The sequence below is a fragment of the Diadema antillarum genome, unplaced genomic scaffold, assembly GCF_040938485.1.
Source record: "Diadema antillarum isolate AM-2024a unplaced genomic scaffold, OU_Dant_1.0 scf00000108, whole genome shotgun sequence".
Classification (NCBI taxonomy): Eukaryota; Metazoa; Echinodermata; class Echinoidea; order Diadematoida; family Diadematidae; genus Diadema; species Diadema antillarum.
In genome coordinates, this window is record NW_027270997.1 from 107,003 (window position 1) to 131,080 (window position 24,078).

The following is a 24,078-nucleotide window of genomic DNA, read 5'->3' on the forward strand; positions in this document are numbered from 1 at the left end:
GGGGGGAGGGGATTAATAGGGTGGTTGGGTTGGTGAGGGATTAAAATCGACAGTAGTATCGAGGAGTTAGGAGGAGTAAATCTGTCCCGTCCGACGCAGAGATGAGATGAAATACTTAATATATTTGATGAGTCTTGTGAGATAAGTAGACCCCGCCCCCTTGGCCCTTCCCAGTTTGCCTTGCGAGTCGACAGCAAGAATAAAAAAAACAAAAAACGCCAGTCTTCCCAGAAGATGTACTTAACAACTGTAGTGGTAATGTTTCCTTGTACTCTTGTTCACTTTATATGATATAGGATCACTTTATTGAGTATGCTTTAATAGCGAGCAGAAAAGAGAAAAAAGTTGCTCGTTTTTATACTTAAGAACGTACGTAATCATTACGAGAGTGTCACACGTGTGCATTTAAATGTAGCAGCATTACCTTACGGTGTCCCTACTGAATGAGATATTTGTGGTCCCTGTCTCTTTTCATATTGCTGTGGACAATCGTGATTTTTTTTTTTTTTGTGGTTTTGTTTACAAGTTTTGGGCTGTCAACCTCGCACAGATATGTAGATGGAGGCACAACCGACAAGTACTTTTTTGATGATATCGGCACGAATTGTGATTTATACTTAAACTCTTCAGCAATATTCATATTTGTTTTGTGTCACAAAGATCCATCTGAATTGACCAGGAGATTTGAAAAAAAAAATGGAAGAAAAAAAAATGAAGAAAAAAAAAAGAGAGAGAGAGCAGCAAGCCTTATGTTGGCTGATTCTGTTTCAGTGATGGCCGGGGGCGTGTCTGATGATCACCATGGCAACATGAATAACATGCTTTTGATGCTCATGATTCTTCATACTTTTTTTTTCTCCAAGTTTTTGAACTGTTGTTCAAACTTACTTTGGGTTTGAATGGATTTGATACTTATTACATACCCTCCCCGTTGCAACATTCCTTTCATTCAAATTTTTTGTTATAGAAAGCAAGAAGAAGCTAGTAAGTGTGATTGAAGCCTTTTCTGTTTCAATATGTTTATATACACACACACACACACACACACACACACACACAAAACACGCACACACACACACATTTCTTTATTTCACTCTCCTGACACTGATTGTGATTGCATGCATGGCAACCACCTCGTACATTCTCTGGTCATGTCATAAGAGCATGCTTGAGCTCTCTAGAAACCACAACTTTGATGATGGTATATCAGTATTTTCTTTGAGGATAACACCATCGGCATATGATCGAGTGAGTTCGTATTGTGATTGTAATTCCGTTTTCATCACGCCTTTAAAGCTATAATACTTTTCAAATCGTGCATCTGTGTCAACTGTAGAATGAAGCCTGAGGTCTGTAATTAGAGTATGCTCACGTAGGATTCTATCGGGTGTTTTCTGCCTGCCAGAGTGCACATGACCCGTGCTAGGAGATCACCCGTCAGACTTGACACTCGATGTTTGATGAATGGGTGTTTCATAGTCCTGTGCAGGAAACGGTTGTTGGAGCTGTCATTTCCATTTGAAACCACCAAAAGTCTGCCAAGTGTTAGAGCAAAAAGTTATTCCGAGAATCTTGCATCACCTGAAAGATGTCTGCGATGCCTTTGAAACCAGGCATCAACAGTAAAACAACCTAATGTGTGCAGACCCTTGTGAAATATTCCATTTGACTTTTTGTGGAAACTTACATCTGTACGTACAAACTGAGATTACGTAAAGGGCTAATGGCAAGGGGTGAAAAGCAAGCCATTTTTCTGATGAGTATATATATATATGTACAAAAAATGATTGAAACAGCAATACTAAGATAAAATTCACTCGTCAACTTTGAAGTGGTGCAGTCCACCAGACATTTTGTAGATGTAGAAGCACCATTTATACATCTACAGTCTCCTGGAGAAAGTCTGAGTGCTGCATGAGTTATGGTCAACTCTCCCAAAATATCATCAGGAAGCTCGGTAGTCTGTGTGACACTAGTTTTGCCCTTGTTGGTCTTACCTTAGGGAATGTATTCCATTGGACTGAATTGGCACCACTCAAAATTTCTCATAAATTGCTGTCAGAATGATCAATTCTGTCTAGGTGTAGACTTAGTTGCAGTCCTTTAAGTTGGACAGTCCCATACGTGTATTTTTCTGTTGTCTAATAAATGTTATACAAACTGAGACCCATTCAATGGAAGTCTTTCATAATAGATTCCTGTGAAAGTAAAAAAGACAAAGCGTATGGTATTGCCTTTTCTTTTTCTTTTCTTCTTCTTCTTGTAGCCCATGACGTTGAAGCAGGTGTTGTGCTTTAAATACTTGATTACTTTTCAGCTTATAATAATGTTAATTGTAGCTGATTATGGAGTATATGTTCTACAAGTTTTAGGATCCCTGTGCAGTTGCATAGGTACAGATCATGAGATAGGGTGTCTGTGATATAAAAGTGTTCATGTTTAGGTCTTTTAATTTCAAAATTTTTGTTCTGGCCTTCCAGGTATTCCATTACATTTACGTCATACTTTCATTTCTTTCCTTTCCTGTTAAAGTGATCGTCCAAAAACAGAATGCTCCAAACCAAAGACATTTCATGAACAATGGATTTATTTTTTCGAAGCGTGGACTCTAGTTGCTTAATAATCATGGCCAAAAAGAATAGCTTTAGAGTGTGGCAGTAGAGAGAAAGTTGATGCGGCTCTCTAGTTAATGTAATGCAGTTCATTATTGACATGAATTCTCTTTCTTCTTTGTAAGGGTAGGGTGGGATGGAGTGGGTTGGGATGGTAAGGGGTATAGGAATATGTATTTGAGGATATATATCAAAATCGCGTTTTCCTTTATGGGTATGTTTCGCAGGCAGAATGTTCAGTTTGAATGCATATTTGATGCCAGGCATTTGTGCAGTTGTTGCCCGCATTCTGTGCTGTATTTTGATTTTTTTTTTCATGATGCTGAAAACCCCAAAGCCCTGTATGTCATTTTAAGACCCAGCATATGTCATTAACTTGTGTGCCAATTTATGCTCAGCGGGACTTGGCATTTAATATGGGAAATACAAAGCAGTCATAAAAGCTACCCTTTGGTATTTGTTTGATGCTGGCTTGCCTTTGAAACCCTTCTCTTTAAGTTTGAACATTGTATTCATACCGTCCAATCCAGTAGAATATTAGCTTTCTCAGTCGACATAAATGGGAAAGTCTGTCTCAAAGGCTAGCTGGTTATTTGCACCCGTGTCATGTGAAATACATAGTACTAGGAGGGGTTTTGACTGGAGACACCTAGGACAATCATGCAAATTCCATGTGGAGGTAAAAATGGTGCATGTGTTCGATATCCACTTGTGATGTGTCTTTCTGTTTTATTTGCTCTCGCCAACAAAGCCACACTAACCTAGTTAGTCACAGAGATTTTGAGCTTTTGCGTGATTTGCTAGTTTTCCGAGCACTGAACGGTAGCGTAACAGAATATCAGGCGAGGTAGCTTGCTGTACTAAAAGGTGAATTGCATACAGTGTCATATGTTGGGTCATAAAACTTGCATCCTGTTTTGAATCACTGCCCATATCGCAGTTTGTGTAGTTTGCATAAGCATAAGTGTGCACTTGCTCAGACACAGACACACAGACCCGCAATTTGTCATATAATAGACCTGCTTATAAGTTTCATTGTTAGGTGTTCTAGTTTGAGGAACATGTTTGCCTCAAAAATGCTTGCATGTGGTATGCAGTTGCACCTTGGACCTCATTTTTGCACTTATTGAAAAGGAAATGTATAGGTGCCAATTTATCTAGTGTACCATGTAATTAGATAGGAGGAAATAGTCTGCAGTATTCAATTGTAAAGCATTTTCTTTTTTTCATTTGTGGACAATTGTGAGGGGATACCGAGTAGCCAAAGAAAAGAATGGACATTCTGTATAAACAAAAGATATACAGTGCATGTTTCTTTTTTTTTTGTTTGTTTGCACATGGTTTATTGAGAGGTCGAGTCATCTGATACATGTCTGCATAGATAGTGAAGTGACTGTATATTCTGTGTGAAATTGTAGCATTTGAACATCAGGAAATGTGTTGGTTTTTTTTTATAGTTACAGCAAGACACCTTTAACAGCTTATTATTGGCGTGGGAATCTGTTAGCTTGTGTTAATAAGGCCATGATCACTCTACCATTGTATGAGTCATATGAGTTCATAATTACATTAGAATTGATTGGATAGATTTGAACTCCTGGAAAGTGCCGTTTGCGCTGCGTTGGCGTATCGTTAACATCATCGTTTTCGATTTCGTCCACAATTTGTGATAATTGTGCGTACACACTCATTGTGATTATGAGCTAGGGTTATAGCATTGACTTTGTAGGAAGGAGCTAGGGTACTTCGGTAGATGTTCATCACACCCTGTTGATGTGTGTATGTGGAGGAAAAACCTTTGCCTGTTGGGCAGACTTCTTACTACTTTGTTAGTTAACACACCAACCATGTGTGTCCCTTTTTTTTTATATCTACTCTCTTTTTTTTTTCTAAATTGTTTCTTTTCTTTCTCTCAACCTGTGAGGGAAATCCCCCGGCACTGATGTGAAAGTTAACATGATGTTAACATTTCTGCCAATGACTTGTCACAATGCTTATGCCTAAAAAAAAATATGACAACAACCCTTTAATATGCAGATTCAGAAAGCAATGGAAACAGCAACTTATAATGTTCTTGTAGTTCAGTATATACATATCTAAGTCTGCAATGTAGTACACAGCAGATTAATAGACGTACATGTACATGTAGCTCTGCAATAGATATAACATATATCGTGTGCGTGCCTGTGATTCTGAATAGATGTTTTACCACCTGTGTGCTGGTGAGCTATTTCAAAGGTCATTTGCACCCATATTGTCACTGATTACCCCACCCCTCTCCCCCGTCTGAAACCCATCAAGCAGAAAATAAGCTTTTATTGTTGTGTTATGGCTTTTTTACCACAATGAATGCAAATGTAGTATGCATCAATATAATATCATTGTTGAGCATGTTGTCTGCTTTGGTATTGTGGATACAAATGCTGTTTATTTGTTTGTTTAGTTGCTTGCTTTTTTTTTGTGGGGGGGGGGGGAGGTAGAAGATTTTTTATTTTTTGAAATCCCTTTCTGAAGCTTCAAACTTAAGGAATGGAAATCATGAATTTGGATTTTGAGTGCTGAAGTCCAACCATGGATCAACGTTTTTTGTTATCAATCATTGCTCAGTGTAATGTGTGCAAGCTGTTGGAAGGAGTTTTGTTTACTGATAAGTCTCTCAACAATGTCCACAACACTGTCCTGTCATGTTTTAGCCATGCCTTTTTTCTCCCCATGCCTTAATTTAATGAGCAGTAGAGAAGAAAGATGAAAGGAAAAGCCAAATTTGGTTCAAAATATTACTTCTGAATTTTGACAATACTTGGTCATTGATTTAGTGAGATAAGAGTTTGATACAGACCCATAGGACAGTCAAAATAGAAATTGTGGAGTTATTTTCTAAGAGTGGGTTTCTCTGACAACAATCCCCCCCCCCCCCTCCTTAGCTCTTGCATCTCTTCAGTCAAGGAAAGCTGTAGTCCCAGACTGCCTGCAGTGATACTCAAGATCCCATTTTTAAGGCAGCCAACAACAAGTGTGGACTGTTCTGGTGCATACCCTGAGATAGGGTGTGAAAAGAAATCTTGCTTCGTATGCTTTGTTTGCTTTTTGTATGGGCTCAAGCTGTTAATGAAAGTCTATGCCAAACAATGAGTTTAAAAGTGGTTCGCAGCTTAGTATCTTGAAGATGTTATTTTATTACCTCCGTAATTAAGAGTCACAGAAGTTTTTTGTTTCCTTTTTATCTCGTAGTAGTATGCCAAACTTCAGTAGCTTTTACCTACTTGTACTACATTTTTGCGAAAAACTTTGTTTACTTGTGGAGAGTTTATTACAGAATAGTGAAGACGTTGTTTGATAAGAGATTTCTAATGAACAGAGTTGATTTTATTTTGATTTTTTGTACATTCTGTGAATAAGATGTATTAATTATTGACGAACCAATGGATGTATATGAGATGATAAATAGCTGTGTATTTTATTGAATGAGTTCTCTTGTTCACAGTGTACAGAGAGCTCCGTGTATGTTGCAGTTTGTGAATTCTTTCAATTTTACGACTGCGTGATCTGTATGTACTACTTCGTTCGACAATATATCCTCTCGAGAGATGTGGTGTTTTTTTTCCCACGGAAAGAAATAAGAACACTTTCTTAAGTATTTGTACTGAATGATAATGAAAAAAAAGTCTGTAGTAGAGTGTCTAATTAAGAGTGCAAACTGAATCATGTTTTCCACCATATTGACCGCATCTTTGTGTAATGACGTCATGAATCGTTGACTCCAGCAATGAAAAGACGTGATGAAGTATATGCATGCATGCAACATTTCCTAGAATTGTGTACACGGTCGTGGATCAAGTTTGTGTGTTTCGTACTATTCTGATAATAATGTATTGGTCTTCACTTGAGTGTATATCCTCCGGTTAAGTCTGTGCAATCCGAGTGTGGAGGTGGTAGGGGACCTCATTATGTGTTGGCCAGTTTGATGTTCCCCCCCCCCCCCCTTCGTGAGTTGTTTGTTATAAGATGATATCAAAACCATGAATGTCGTGTTTTTGTTTGACATACTTTTTTTGAGATCAAGGATGGATGAAATTCATGTGAGAAAAAGAGAGAAAAAAAAAGGAAGAGAAAAGACTAAAAGAGTCAAGATTATATGCACAATTAAAGAATGATTGTGGATGATGAATTCTTTAAATAGCAAACATATGGTCTGAAGAGGATTTACTTCTTTTGTGTCTCCTCGTGTTTTTCATTGTGTGGTGTGAGCAAAGTGCAAGTCGTTCAGTTTAAAGGGATGGATACTAGTAGTTTTGGTTGAGATGGCGATTCAGATTTTAACTTTTTCGTGAGATGATTAGAAACCACTTTGAAATATGAATGAGAGTAAGTGAAATACAAGTTTATTTGATGAAAATCGGTTTTGAAATGGCTGAGATATCCAAAAACAAGGTAAAACAAAATGATCCTAATAAGAGATAGGTCTGACCTTTTAATAGGACTAATTTGTTTGGGAATATCTCGGCCATTTCAAAGCCATTTTTCATCTGATTTACTTTGAATTCCCCTTCAGAATTGTATGCTCTTGCTCTTACATAATTATTTCATAATGAGGTTTCTCATTGTCTCCCCCAAAGTTGGAAACCCAAAGCCCCGTCTGAACAAAAACTATACCATCCCTTCAAATTAGTAGAGAGAGAGCAACTACAACGGCCTTTGCCGTAATGTCTTTTTTTTTCCAAAGTCACAAAATCTGCAGTAATTTGAGCTGAAGTAGTCGATATTCTGTATTTTCACCGATTTTGGCAAACTCCTTTCACTGTTTCATGAAAACATATGACTGGGAATTCCGTGACGTTTGCATTTCTTTTCGATTTGAATGAACCTCATCCTCTTGTTTCTTCTTCCTCTTCTTCTTCTGATGATGATGATAATGATGATGATAATGATGATGATAATGATGATGATTTTCGTGTGAGTGAATGTGATATGACTTCATAACTTCGATCTATCGTATGATTTGCTGATCTGTATAATGGTGCTTGGTTATTTCGAGAATAATGTTTGGTACCAAAATGATGGTGATGGTCACGACAATAGGATGCTTTTGATTGCCTTAATGAAGATGATCACAACCACTGATGATGAGCCAAACGTTACAATAATATGATTAACGCACATGTAATCGCCTGTAAATGTGATTATGACGACTACAGAGCAATCTCGGTTTCACACCGGCTGCAATGCTAAGACAGACCTCCTTACCATTCTGAATTTGGAGGAAAGTATCTGAATTTTGACCATTCTCATCAGCTCTTGTTTCAGGAACAATTTCCTACTTTTTTGATAATTTTACTTTCTTACGGGATCAGCTCTTTCTTTTGCTACTTTTGAGCCAACATTTATCCCTACAGCCTACTTTTATGTCAGATAGGTTGGGAGGTCTGCTTATAGCAGTAACGTAGGTCAGACAAGTTTAACAGTAATTATTTTCGTTCTTTACGAACAGAGCATATCGGGGAACAACATTCAGGAAAACGTAATCACATAAAATCATTGAGACGGAGCTTTATATTCATAATTGAGGCAGGAATGCCAATGGCTTAATAGGAATGACACCAACAACAGTAACGCTGATGCCAAAAAAAAAAAAAAGAACAAAGAAAAAGAACAAAGTGAATTAAGGTAGCGATACAACTGAACCAATGAGTGGTCTGTAGTACATACACTCATACATATGTGCATGAATGACTTATCGAAAAATGAATATACAGCGTGTCCCAGAAAAAACGAAACCGAGTTTCCTTGCAACTTTTTTTACCATTGAAATCATAAATTTTCTTTTTGAAATATGCATCAATGGAAAGATAAACTTTTCTTCTTTCATTTGACGTACATCTTAATGTTCATCGTTCATGCATGACTGAGTTAGAACAACAAACAGTGGTGCTACCAAATTTTCATTTGCAAGCGCAAATGGTGATTTTAAGTGAATTTTTCAGACTTTTAACGTTACGTTTTCGAAAAACAAAGTTCATAACCTAAATATCCATATTTTCTTCTGTCGTATGATACCCTATGCATCAAATATGAATAACGCATGCTTCAGAAAAATATGCATGAAAACATGCTTCATTTCTACCGATTTATACGGATTGTCGAAAAACAAACATTCAGCTCTCCCGACTTAGCATTAGACAATGGGCTCACCATTGCCATTGAATTCACACAAAACAATGACAGTGCTACAGTGAATACTGCTCGGGGTGGGGGGTATTTACAGAGAATGCTGTGTGAGACGGAAAGACCTTTGTTGTCATTTATTTAGAGTAAGCTAGGCGACTTAACTAATAATTGAAGATACCTAAAACTCATCTCACTGTTTTCATTCCTCTCCACATTTCCCTCACGAGTGGTTCATCCTTCATCATTGACAGGGTTTTGAAGTTTTTGAAGGGGAAAGTGAAGCAAAAAGAGGGGGTACATCACTTTTTCTTTTATCACTGAACGTGTGCTTCTAACATTTCAAATGTACAAATGCAGGGTTGAAAGTCGTCTTCTTTTCTTTCTTTCTTTTCTTTTTTTTTTTTTTTTTTTGGGGGGGGGGGGGGGGGGGGGGGGGCTCAGAGGGCTTTTTCGGTCGGTTCAACATTCCGCTGATGAACACCCTTTGCTCTGTGGTTTGCTGCATGGCCAGCCAAGCTCATGATCATGTGCTAATTTTAGTCCCTATTTACGAATCGTTGGTAACATTCCCTTCCCGCACCTACCTTCATGTTTGTGTAAATTCATTGAAGCATGAAGGCCATTGTTATCTGCCAAGTCAGGCAGGCGTCGCGAAGTTAAAGTGGCTCCTTATTTTACTATCCATCTTTCTGGGTAAAATGGAAGCATATTTTCAAATTAAGTTTTCTCGAGCAGGCGTAGATCATTTTTTACGCATGAGATGTCATATGAAAGGAAAAAGAATGGGTATTAAGGCTATGATTATATTTTTTCCAAATGATTGCCGAAAAAAGCCTGAAAATCTAATTCAAAGTTGCTATTTGCTCGTGAAAATGAAAATTTAGTGGCATTACTAGGTATTGTTCTAACTCAGTCATGCATGAATTAAGAACTATGAGTTGTGCATCAAATGAAAGAAGAGATGTATATCTTCCCATTCGTGCTTATCTCATAATGCAAATATATGATTATGATCGCAAAGAATTGCAATGAAACTCGGTTTCGTTTTTTCTGGGGCACGCTGTGCAACGTTTATCCAATACATGCATTATTTCGCACGCGTGTATGTTTATAAAAATGCAGTATTTACAACTCATCCTGCTATTGAGTATGAGTATTAAAAAAAATGCATTACGAGCATCAATATGTATCCTAGCAACGAGATCGAAGGATAGATGAATGACTTATAGAATGTAGTATGGGCGCAGCAATATATACATGCATCAAGAACATCAGTACCATACAATACCAAACCTCACTAGAAAAGATAACCAATTGGTACATGCAATGTAATGAAAAAAAAAATCATCCGTATTTCGTTCAAATACACAAGTTCCTGGTAGCGCATTGCATTCCTTAGTCACGTGAAATATTGACTTCTAGGGGGAAGAAAATTCTGTTCAAATATGACGGCAGGCTATATCAAGAACTACATGAAACCGCAATTCGTGATGACAATGTAGATTGTAAATACTCTTTTGTTGTAATGTCCTGTCTTTATTATCACTTCGAAAGAAAGTATAGGCCCTACTTCTACTGTCTCGAGTAGTGAGTAGTCCTACAACTGCTACACCACTTCTTCCACTTCTACCGTTGATGCTGATGCTTCCGCTACCATGATGATTATTATGATTCATGTCATATTCTCGTCATCTTTACAATTATTGTCGTAGTCATCATAAGAAATGGCAAATAGCATTAGCATCATCGGTAGCAGGAGAAAAGATAAAATCATCTCTCGGTGGCTTGAGTTCGTCTTAGATAAGAAATGCTCGTTAGATACTTCAAATCCAACCGCCCATGCAGTTGCTGATGGGGAGAATCATTTCCAGTAATTGCTCTACAGCCCCTGTCGTAATCCGGTGATCTGTGAAGTATTTATCGAAGCGATTCATCCATTCGAGTGTGATTCGTTATCCCTCCTAATAATTCTAGTCTATATGATTCGCTGATCTTGTGAATTGCCGGGTATATCCTGAAACGAATGTTTGCGCTCACTTCGAACGTCGGCTCTTGGAGTAGCTCGATTTCCGCCCTCCACTCGGAACAAGTACGCCTAGCACTGCCTAGCCCCCTCTGGAGAAAATCGAAAGGTAAACACCTGTTGTCAACTGGTTGTTCCGCGCGGACGAGCTCAAATTTGATCAGTTCTTGGTGAAACCGGCGTATGTGCAAGCGTGACAGCGCTCTCGTAATACTGTTCCTGGCTGCTTAGCTTTCATTTTTCCTCTTCATTTCTTATAGCTGTCTTTCCCTCTTTCACTCTCTTCTCTTCAATTCCCTTCCCCCTTTTTTATTAATTTTCCAGTTCTCCAGGCTTGCCTTATCTTCTTTTTTACTCCTGCTTTCTGCCTGCCTTCTGTATCTTTTACATGTTTATCTTTTCTTTCCCTCTCTTTAAGTGAAGGTTGTCCAAGACTACACCCTTTCGTTTTGGATCGACATGAAAACAAGACATAACTAAACTAAACTAGGTCTAAATCAATTTAACACATACACACACACACACACACACACCAAAACCGAAAGAGCTACACGAGTCAAATGGTAATAGATACAGAATCAAATATAGTCATATATTATTTCAAATCTTGATTCAGAGTTGTTTGAATATATGAGAGCCGAGCAATAACATTTAGGTCTATATAGATTTTCGTAAACTGTCAGTATACTATTGCAGTTTAGGCATAACCATCATGGTTAAAGCCCCTGGGACCATTGGGAGCAGTGATTAAAAAAAATGTTCGAGTTACCACATTTTGATGCCATATGCATAGTTTAGTTGTAATCACAAAACATCCGACCATATCGAAATTTTGCAATAAAGTCACAAATATAAGGAGATGTCACTAATTTTCTCAATAAACCATAACTGTAGACGGTTTATTCTAGTTCTATTCTTGTTCACATTTTGTATATTTAACAGAACCTAACATTGATTACACTGATTAACATTTTTACATTGGTTGTTTCTATTCCTAATTCACATTTTATAGAACCATTAGCACTAAGCTGGTTTTTTTTTTAAATCTGCAAATGGTAAATAGTTGTTTTAAGTGTTTCTCCCCCTGATTTTGAAAATGATACGCGGCAATACGTAATGGGTATATTATGCGCTACGTACGGACACACCCAGCGTGTCTGACGATTCAAGAAGCTCCGTCAAACTGTGTTGATAGCCCGACATAAGCTATTCGTAGCTCACAGCTCTTCGCGCGCGCTTCACCCAAAAGTATGACTCTGCAGGAGAAAGGGTATATGATTATACCAGACGACAGTGAAAGATCAAAGAAGACTTCGCGTCCCAAATTCTGCATCATTCCTCTTTCCCTTGGCAATTCCACTCGATGGAGGAATGCTGTGACCACAGGACTTGAGGAATATAACCGTTACTGAAGGATTTGATTCCTCGCTTTTGACTGTTACAACTTGTTGTTGGTATACCCCGCTGCCGCCGCCGCTGCCGCCGCCAAAACGATCCACCAGAATAAAGGATACTCGCAAACAATCATATCAACCGTCTTATTCTTCTCGTAGAAGCGGAGCAAGCGATACAACGATGGTACGTTGAAATATTTGTATCCTGTTTAATCATTCTTTTTTTCTTCATACGTCTAGTCATTTATCTCTGAGTAGGCCTATCTGCACTTGTCTGCATACAACTAACTATCGTGGAGAAGAAGAGCTCCAAATTACGACCTTGTGTGGTTTGGCCCAGTTGAGCAACTTACATGTACGTCAAACACGATAATTGCTTTGCAACAATTTTTCGTGTTGGTAATGTGTAAACTGAACGTCGTATCTTAGGACCATTTAGGACTCCTGGTTTGTAATTTTCAAGGAATGACATACTTATAGATCCCCCACTATGTAGGACTAAATCTCTGTTCACCCTATGTTGACTCATAGGTCATAGATTAATTACCAAGGATGCTGGATTACATAACCTCTTTGATTGTATGTAGAGATATTGGATTTTCTAACAACTACATCAAAACATTCCATGTGCAGTTAGTTACACATGGATTTCATTCTAAAATCCCACATAAGCGCAGTGCTATCTGCTGTCTTGCTAGTCTCTTGAATTCCTCTTACAATTGTATTATATGAACCAGAGGTTCGAAAAAGGAAAAATTGGCAAACATTGGCACATTCTTGAATCTAATTGTAATGGATCATTATAGTAGTTATAGGCATTCTTTGCATTCCTGCTGAGGTGGACAATGTATGTATATGTTTACTTGCCTTTGTTCTACGTTCAATAGCTGCATGGTGGAAATATTGATTAGATTATTGTTTTTTCTCCTCTCAGTATAAAAAAAAAATGACAATTTTTTTCTGCTTGTTAGCAAAGATAAACAATCACCCAAGTGTTTATCGATTTTACTATCCGTAGCTGAATGCCCGGCCACATGCTTGCACAGCAGCTTTGTGAAACTATGCGTTTCATATTTTACTGCTTCTTCGCAGATTGACTCATAATCACGCGCGGTACATTTAAATTCGTCTGTTTTTCTGCGACGCGAAAATCAAAGGCTCTTTAGTATGTCACTTTTGACATGAGATAGCGGACAGATTTTCCTCTATAAAACTGATGAAAACAAACAAAAATCAATACAGTTAATGTAGAATGTTTGTTTAAAACAGTGTGCTCTGAATTTCACGTGGTAGCTACCGTAACCAGTATGACTTGGGGTATTTATATAAGTGACAATATGACTTATTACGATATATTCAAAGAATTTGGGAGTAATAACTCATAGCTTTGATTAAAGGTGAACCTGAATTCAGCTCCATGATACGAGAGAATATTACACTGGATATGACTTTTGGATGACTAAGTTTCTGGTACGAATTACATCCTGTCGTCCTTTTTATCTGAGTAAGTATGGATCACTTTTCAAACGACCCTCTATATCATATCAAGTATGTTACAATACAACTTAAGTCACTTTCCTTAGAACGAACTACTGTATCAAATGAGTGTAAGTGAGTTCAGTTTGGTCTTGCTTTCCACACTGCGAACTGACTTTGGTGATGAGTCCAAATTTTGTGTCCTGAATTGCATACAAAACCTAAGAATGCAATGAAATGGAGAAAAGAGTGTGATAAACATTTCTCTCTTGCATTGGCCATGAAGCTATTGTTAGCTGGATGAAGATATTGGAGTATTAAACTGCAAGCACATGCATAAAATGCCTCAACAACGTGCACAGTGACGTTAATATAGGACATCGAAATATGTTGTCGTTTTAACGTCGCGTTCACTTCATTCTTTCTTTACTTGATCGTTATCATTCATCGTTCACTGGACGCTTAAAGAAGCATAGCAACAGTGTGCTTCTCATCTCTTCCTTCAGCTAGACTTGACGCGCATTAACCTTTCTGTAGCCGGGACTTTGGAGACTGTGTATAACACTGAGAGGTTTTCTGTGTCAATCAGTACTCAGAGCCCACAAAGGGTTAACTGCCGATAAAGACCGAGTTTGGAAAAAAAGGGGCAGATGAGAGGCATATGCACGCCTTTGAGTGCAATGTCATTTTAAAGGGATGGTACAGTATTGATGGAGATGAGAATTGGGCTTTTAACTTTTTGTGAGATACCAAGAAAACACTTATGATCTAGTACAAGAGCATACCATTTTAAGAGGAATTCAAAGTTTACTTGATGGAAATCGGGTTTGGAATGACTGAAACATCCAAAAACAAAGTAAAAAAAGCAATTTTGATAAAGTGTGGGTCCCACACTTTATAAGAATCGCTCTTTTTAGGATATCTCAGCCATTTCAAAACCAATTTCCATCAAATAAACTTTGAATTACATGCTCTTTTATATTTCATAAGAGGTATCTCATTATCTCACCAAAAAATGTTAAAAACCTGAAATTAGGTCTCAACCAAAACTATACGATCCTTTTAAGGTCAAATTGACTTTGATGAATAATGCAAATCGAAAAGAAATTTCTGGTTTTATCGGATCAAAAATGTGAAGGTCGCTGAACTTTCATCAGTGATAATTCCAGCAATCACATATCATACAAATTGGATGAGGTGATAATGTCATGCCGTTTAAATGTAATGTTGCGTTTTCCCTTTTAAAATTTCTTGTTCAGTTTTGCGGAACAGACTTGACCTTGCAATGTAGACAGACGTTTTAATATCCCGCTTACATAATGCCGTCTTGTGCTTGCAGATTTCCTCCGTAACTGAAGAGCGTGCTACTGAAAAACTTCGAGTGAAATTATTTGTGGAAATTACCGTTCAGTTGAAATAATTGCTTATTGGAGATGGTTCCACTGAAGAAGAAAGTGTAAATTTTGACGCGGCAGAGCGCTCTTCACACGTTTTGGTATGTGCGTCAATGTCAGCTGTCGGCGTCAAATTCTATTGTAATTTATCACGGTATCTCTGTGCGAGAGATAGACTCACAGAAAGATCAGTTGAATTCAATTTCAGCGAAGTGTATGCTTTATCGGTACTCCCATGTACACACAATATGCAGTGCAGTAATATCAGCGGAAATGATGACAGTGCGGGACTGTGAAGACTAATATAATTATTATACTGTTTTGAGTGCATATTGACATGATATCACATGGTCATACCACAGTATACTATTATCATTGTCGGCCCATAACTATAATGTGGAATCTTTCATACTATATCGTCGGTCTTATGCCAAATAAAAGGGCCTTAAACCACTTTCACTGTTATGCAAAAAGGCCCTTAACGACATGGACTTTGTACACTGCTTTAAGTGCCCTTTTGGCATAACGGTGGAAGTTCTTTACGACCCTTTAGGCATAAAGCCGACGATATTATGATATAACAAAATAAAATGATTATGATAAACTGTAGGTTGATTTGATATTGTATGATACAATATAATGCGATCTGATATCATACATACACTTGATTTTTTTTAAGTTTAATATCACACAACTCGACATAGCCGCTGGAATTATGTTCCCCCCCCCCCCAAAAAAAAAAAAAAAATGTCTCATTTATCGACGAAAAAATATAACTCCCAATGGGCTGTCAAGCGTTATATTACAACAATAAACAACACAATATTTGTTATATCGTATGGTCCGCATAAATACACATCCTTTCATTCCAAGCCCATCAGCAGCCGGTCAAATTTCGGAATTATGTTACCTGACGTGACGGCACTGTTCGCAATAAAACGATTCCAGTCCTTGCTACGTTAGTCTCGTGAATACATTGTGACCAATCACCAACCAGTATCTCTATAGACTATTCAATATACTCAGGAATGCAATAAGGTTACATGAATTATGTTATGCGTTTGTGTCTCTGTGTGTACACGGGCGCGGTAATGTGTGGGCTTAGAACTACTAGTATACCTTTTAGGGATTTGCATTCTCCAGGTTTACACATAAGACCGCTGTACATAGGGATAATAAAAAAAAAAATATCAGTCACAAGCCTCCGTCGGAGCTAGACTATAATTGAGACAATTATAACCTATGATTTGAACAATGACTGTAGTATAATCTATTATAATCTGATGTCATATTCATACATTAACGCGTTTATGCATGTTAGACACTGAGCAAAATGGTCAAAGCAGCCATTTAAACTATCTCTCAGACAGTATAACTCAAACTCGAGAATTATTTAATAATGATAATAACAATAAGGTCTTATTTATCCAGGGTAGCCTCTTCAGTGTTGCCACTGCTCTACCAGAGGGCCCTGCCATTAATATTACCCCAGCGTTGCCAGGTACCCATTTATACACCTGGGTCGAGAGGGACATTGTGGGTAAAAACATCTTGACCAAGGACGTAAGCACTGGGAGGGATTCGAACTCGGGTCCTGCGATTGGAAGTCGAGAGTCTTATCCACTATGCCACAGCGCCCCCACTATGAGGTGGTAAAGATCTCGCCTTTTTTCTGAGATCATCTAAACGTGATCTAAAGGCAAACTACAACACAATACACGTTCTTTAGAACACGATTTGTTAACAGCACATGTTGCCGAGCGTAGGATGCTCTGGTCTAATTTCCTCTTCACTAAGTGGAGTTGATCCAATCCCTTTATCATATTTAGAGGACCGCTTCCTTTTCATACGCAGGCAACCGTTCCGCTGTTAAAGAACTGATAACGGGTTCTAGGACGTGAACCAAATCATAGTCCATACCGATGGCGCCGTGGATGTCGAGCGCGACGTCGAAGCTGAGGTCGTCGAGGTCCGTGATCCTGGTCGTCATCCTGCTCGCCCTCTTTCTGGACGAAACGTTGATGACCGTAGTCGGTATGCTTCTTTGTTTTTTTTTCTTTCTGGACGAAACGTTGATGACCGTAGTCGGTATGCTTCTTTGTTTTTTTTGTATGTGTGTGTGTGTGTGTGTGTGTGTGCGCGCGTTCTTTTCTTTTTACATCAATAAATATCTCAATAATGTGGGTCAAACATGTCAAATATGGCCTAACGAATCAAAATTCTGTCACCCTAGAATGGCGCATCAAAAAAGTGAATCATGGACTGTGTGTTTGCTCTTACACTGCCTTGGCTGTAACTCTCACATTGCGCAGATTCTTTCTTCTTCTTCTTTTTCTAGTTGAAGAAGAAATCTATCTAAAATCGTATCATTCCTTGAAGGGATGGTAGCCATAAGAAAAGCAAGAAAACTATTCAAATTGTGTTTGACTTTATGAGATTCCCGGAATATATTTAATCCTCAACTTATTTCGCGCTCATTGTTTCATGGCAAGACTTTCTGACTTCAGAGAAAAATTATTATGTTTATTAGCTCATTGAATTATGTCCTCTCAAACCACAGTTCCAATCATTCCGGATCTGTTCATGAAATCATATTGTGGAAATACGACTGCTGCCGGTGATTCATCCGCACACTATGGACCTCTCTACCAACCATACGGCCGCTCAGAGCTGGTGCCGCCGGCACGGCTCCAGGACTACTCCTGGTACGACGAGGACAATGCCGCCGAGATTCTGGAGGAATACTCCTGGTACGACCCACGCGAAAGGGATGCGGCAAATTTCACTGGTCACCATGGCAACGGAGTGAACGTGTCGGTGATGAGAGCCAGGTTTGAGAGCGCGGAGCAGGAGGAGTGCAGCCAGCACGTAAACACTAAGACCGGATTGCTCCTGGCGTCCAAGTTCATGGTGCGGCTGGTCCTCAGTGCGCCGCTTGGAATGTTCACAGAATGGTGAGACGCCATCATGAATTATGATATTGTATAGGTCACGTATGCATAATGTATCTGTTTGGGTGACAAAATCTCGTATCTAAAAATGTCGAATGTTCAGCAGAGCGAACTCCCCCTCCGCCCCCCCCCAACAAAAAAAAATAGAGCAACAACATGGCAGCCCAAGCACTTTATCAAATGGAATCACCTTTCCTTTGACATGCTGTGGTGGCTTCCTTTTTTGGCAAGACAGCCAGGGTTTGGACGTGGCATCACTTAATTGATAAACCGACAATTAATCCAAAAAGAAATTTTCATCAAATTTTGAGATCCAAGGTCTTGGAACCCCAACGACGCTATACAAGTATATATGTTTATATGTATACATACGCGCGCGCGCGCACACACACACACACACACACACATATATATATATATATATATATATATATATATATATACATATACCATATATATATACATATATATACATATACCACATATATATATATATATATATACATATATATATATATATATATATATATATATATAATTTCTAATGCCTATAATGATAATCACTAGCAATAAAGGAAAGGTCAGAGGTCAAACTATCAGCGGTAAAGCTTTGGTAGGTTCATTAATTTACAAGGCTTAGATGTTTCATAATGTTAACGTGATTAAGGCCAGTGCCATTGATCTCACCAATTTTGTATGAAAAAACATGCACACAATTCATATAGTGTAGACATATATTGTAGCACAATAAATATGGTAAAGGCGACAGTAGATGTTTATAACCATGACTTACGACCACCAGATGGCATTTCGTATTCAACGTAGAAATTTTAACCTCTGGTGACGAGCGGGTTAAACTATAATGAATTTGGCTCAGGAATGTATGTCAGCTGATGAAGGTTAACAAAAATCGTATTTGACTTTTCATTCTTTGATAAACATCATTCCATCGTTCTGCAAATGTAACTAGAAATGAGAGGAACGGGGAGAGTTCACTCAAATATTTATCATCTTAGGCAGTGGTAGGTAGGCTCAATTACTGAATACATGCATTTTCATTGTAATGTCGGCGTGTCTGAGAGAGTCAAATATAGTGTCAAGCAAATAGCAGAGGAATTAGTTAATTTCCAACCGAAAAAAGAGCAAAAAGTAGGTCAAGTTAATTGTCGAGGGCGATAATCCCAGATCAATTGATGACCAGGGCCCTGGTGCATAAAACGATGCAATCACATATACAGTAAAAGAATCGAATATAAGTCAGGTATCAGCCAATCACAGCTGAGTATTCAAAGATTTATGTTTGATTTCAGACTTATGTCCGATCTCGACCTTTATGCAACGGGGCCCAGAACACGTATTAGTTCCGTAATAGAATCAACTCTTGTCTTCAATAAACCAACCAGACACCTCTCTTTGAAGACAAAACCAGTTCTTTAAGTATCACTCTTTTCCAGCTCCCCCCCCCCCCCCAAAAAAAAAAGGAGAAGAAGCATTCAATGGAAATTTGAATTCAAACTTATGGGATACGGGATGCATATGATTATGTTTATCGTATTACTTCATACGGGCGAAAAAAAAATGATAGTGACACCTTGATTGCAGAGAAGAGCGTCAATAGATCCCAGTTAGATCCCAGCCTTTGAATGTAAGGTGTGGCGTCCCACAGGGGTCCAATCTCGGTCCTCTTTTGTTTATGATCTACATTAACGACCTACCCAATTGTTTGCAGCATTCATCTGTTGCGTTGTACGCGGATGACACATGTATTTATTTTTCTGGAGAGAGAATCAGTCAGATTGAAGCCAAACTTAATACCGATTTGGAATATGTATCTAAATGGCTGAAGTGTAATCATTTAGTTCTAAATTCCAATAAATGTGAAGCTATGATAATTGGTTCACATAAGCGAGTTAAAAAGCAACATATCAATATAGTAATTAACAATACAACCATTAAACAAGTTTCTTGTTGTAAATATCTTGGCGTTTATGTTGACCAATCACTTGACTGGAATGAACATATTGATTATTTGTGTAAAAGTACAGTGAAAAATTTGTACTTGTTGAAACGAATTCGGTCTTTTATTTCTGATGATATAGCCCTTTTGTTTTATAAATCAATTATTCAAAGTAAATTAGATTACTGTGATGTTGTGTGGAGGAATATAAAGAAATCTCATATTCAAAGACTCCAAATTCTTCAAAATAGATCACTGCGTGCAGTACTGAACGTACAAGCTAGGTTCCCCACTGATTTATTATACACAGCACTCCCCATCGATAAACTGGATAAGAGGCGACATAAACATACTCTACAAATTATGTATAAAATTGCACACAAGTTTTGTCCGAAATATTTGCTTGATATGTTTCAACTTAAAGTTTTCAGCTATAACGTAAGGAATTCATCGTTAAACTTTGTGTTACCTTTGATTAAGACTTGTTTCAAACATAAAAGTTTGACATATTCTGGATCAATGCATTGGAATAAGTTACCATTGGAATTGAAACAAAAACCAACGTTTGTAAGCTTTAAAAACGCACTTGACCGAAACTGTTAATTGACAACTTTTTCAGTTTCCCCCTTTGTATGTGCTTCTCTCTCCCTATCTCTCCTCTCTCTTTCTCTCTCTCTCTCTCTCTCTCTCTGTGTTTCTCTTTCTGTCTGTCTCCCTCATTCTCTCTCTCTCCTGAACTCATTTCATTTTAAACTACGGCGATCATTTGTATAATTGTACATGGTTATCTTTGATTGATCATGTTTGTTTCTGTCGAAATGTGTGCCGCAGTTTCATCAACATGTTATTGTGGTTTTTTTTTTCTATATGTTTTTTTTCGGTTTTTAAGTATGAGTTTTGTTTTTGTTTGTTTGGTTTCTTTGATCATTTCTGTATAAAATGTATATCTATGTTGTATTTTTTATCCACACGGACCTGCGGAAGAACAGCCTACGGGCTGAAGTATGTGCCGTGCATAAATAAATGAATGAAATGAAATGAAATGAAAAATAGTTACATTCTCGAGCTTTTTGTCGCCAGAAGTAGAGTTCAAACGATTCATCAAAACTGACAAACTTTCGAATGCCGTGATGTAATTACAACGTCATTCATTACATCTGAAAAAGAAAGAAAAGCAGATCCGTCCAAGTTACATCACTCTGGATTTTTCCGTCATTCATCATTTAAGTGTAAGTTTTAAGGCGTGGGATCACGGGAATTTTTTTTTTCTGACCGTTTAGGCGGGAAATTATTGGTAGCAGGCGATCATTACAGAATACTTCCTAATAGTTCCGCCCAATTAAAGAGACAATTAGTAAACAAAGGAGGAAAAAAATGCCCGTGGTTATGAGACCAGGCCAATGTCACTGCGCTCCCACGTACGAACTGAAAAGTAAATCTGCCTGAACCGTCACAGCGACCGATATATTGGAACTTTTCGGCAAACACTGCGGCGGCTTGACTTTTTAGAAACTGAGGCGTCCGCTACGTCAAGGCAAATTTTAATCAGTAACCGCCTAATCCCCAGGACAATTTAACAGTCACGTCCGCATGTACATTCACGAAGGCATGACTGCTCAGGTAGCATGTTTTTTTTTTCTTTCCTTTTCTACAAGAGGAATACATGAATAACACAGGAGAGGAGAGTATCCATCCAATGACACATTTTTTTTTCTCTCTCATTTTTTTTTCTTTTTAAACTTTGACGTCAGGGACCTCAATTTCTAACCTGGTAGCGAAACGCGTTCACGAAATAAGTTCATTCATTAGCAGAGCAAGAGTACAACTCTCCCAGCAACCCATACGCTGTGACATGAAGTTTGCACTTCGTTCACGGCATTCAAATTACCATGAGGTATGGAATTTCCAAGTGACGTGAGAACGAAGAGCCTGTAAACATCTTGAACAAATTTTACTTGGCAAATTCTCCTCATCACGATTGGTCTGCGTATTAAATCCTGTATGTACATTTTGTTTAAGTGATGTGTCAGTTATAGTCTGATGATGGGCAAATTCATATCGCGTTGTCATTGCTAACCTGATGTACCCAATATGTGTTTAGATATTTCTTTGCATATATATATATATATATATATATATATATATGCAAGAAATGTTGTGCCAACGTTTAAACCTCCTGGTCGTGGAGACATTATATAGGCGTAAGACAGTATAATTAGTATTCCACGGGAGACGTAGCTTCTTCTTCCTATTACCTTTATTTCGTGTTCGAGCTTTCGGTAAACAAAATGACAAATGTGCCACTGCCATTGATAGCTATAACACGACTTACATGTATGTGAAATAACATACAATAGCTACAAAGTACCATATCATGGCGTGTGTAAATATAAAGAACACCCACAAGTCGCGTTAAATCACTGGGAGTGGCACATTTGTTATTTTGTTTGCTTGTATAGATCCTGATGAAGGCCGACACGGCCGAAAGCTCGAACACAAAATAAAGGAAATAGGAAGAAGAAGCTACGTCTCCCGTGGAATACTATACTATCTTACGCCTATATATATTTATATATTTATATGTACGCTGATGAAGAACCGAGGCGGGCCGAAAATTTTGTTAATAAAAACCTTGTTGTAACTACAAATGGCGTACTCGACACTCCTTCTTCTTCTTCTTCTTCTTCTTCTTCTTCTTCTTCTTCTTCTTCTTCTTCTAATAACATTCGAAGTCCAACACGTGGAAAATTCCAAGAGGTATATACATGTAAATGTATATTATGCATTATATGTTATTATTGTGAAGATTTTTCTTGAAATACTGGTTATTATGGTATGCGAAAGTATAATACTCTGTAATGATCATTATCGGATCGGTGCCCGGTAAATATGCCAGAGGTGTATAATGTATACATACACATACATATAATATTATACCTAAAAACCATCCTATTTCCTCCAATACGTAATCACACGATTTCCAAAATGCAAACGGTGTTCAAGCTGTAGAATGTATCAAATTACGTATGTATGCGTGCAATGTTTGAAAAGAGATAAGAATCAAATAAATTCAAATAAACGAAGTATCAATTGAAATCACGCTATAATCTTCTGTGACAAGGAATGAACTGATGAAGTGAGCACGATACAAGCTCTGACGAGATTCGTTCTCTGTTCTATATCATAGGCAAGGTATACACTGGTATAGTGGCATTTGCCAGTTCTACACAGCGATGAATATTTTATAGTCTTGCGAAGGTCGCAGATGTATTATTTGCACTGATTGAATATTCGGCTTCGCAGGATTCGGAAATGCCAGACAAAATTGTGCATCGACACTGACGACATTGCTGCAGGCTTTGAAACTAGGTGGATCTTCATTTTGACGAATATTACAGTATATATCATATTTAATGTGTTTAAAATGTTCACTGCATGGTGAGCGTATTGGGTTAGCATGAAATAGGGGCGACCAGATTAACACTCAATAAAACTACCGGAATTATATTTTGTGATTTGTTTCATTTTGATCACGCACAGGATTGGCTATTTCTTCCCCCTCTTTGGCAGTACAATTATCTTGATTGGTTCGTGCTTGGGTGAGTCATATTCATTCATTACTGATCACAATCAAAGTAATGTAATTATCGTTGTATACTCAGGAGTAAATTATATATACACATATACCTATACATATGCGTACACATATATGTTTACATGTACATATACTTATACATATATATATACACACACACACACATATATATATATATATATATATATATATATATATACATATATTATATATAAGTATATTTTTATATACATAATATATACTGTATATGCATACATATACACATATTTCACATTTGTATATTGTATAACATGGTTGGAACTGAAAGAGAGCGAGAGAGAGAGAGAGAGAGAGAGAGAGAGGGAGGGAGAGAGACCCATTGCAGCACATGATTTCAGTTGACTTCTTAAAGGGATGGTATAGTGTTAGTTGTGGTGGGGATTCAGGTTTTAACTTTTTGTGAGATTATTAGAAACCATATTAAAGAGCATACAATTCTATGAGGAATGAAAAGTTTATTACTTTATTTTTT

At 37.8% G+C, this 24,078-nt stretch overlaps 1 protein-coding gene across 1 annotated transcript in view; it reads left to right on the forward strand.

Moving 5' to 3' along the window:
* The first annotated feature begins 12,170 nt into the window (after nucleotides 1-12,170).
* LOC139719256 (synaptic vesicular amine transporter-like) overlaps nucleotides 12,171-24,078 on the forward strand; it is a 32,175-nt gene continuing 20,267 nt past the window's right edge. The window contains exons 1-4 of the mRNA XM_071630682.1: nucleotides 12,171-12,378; nucleotides 16,919-17,098; nucleotides 17,625-18,018; nucleotides 23,513-23,571. Coding sequence (XP_071486783.1) covers nucleotides 16,987-17,098; nucleotides 17,625-18,018; nucleotides 23,513-23,571 — 565 coding nt within the window. The 5' untranslated portion in view covers nucleotides 12,171-12,378; nucleotides 16,919-16,986. The remainder of the gene's footprint in view (nucleotides 12,379-16,918; nucleotides 17,099-17,624; nucleotides 18,019-23,512; nucleotides 23,572-24,078) is intronic.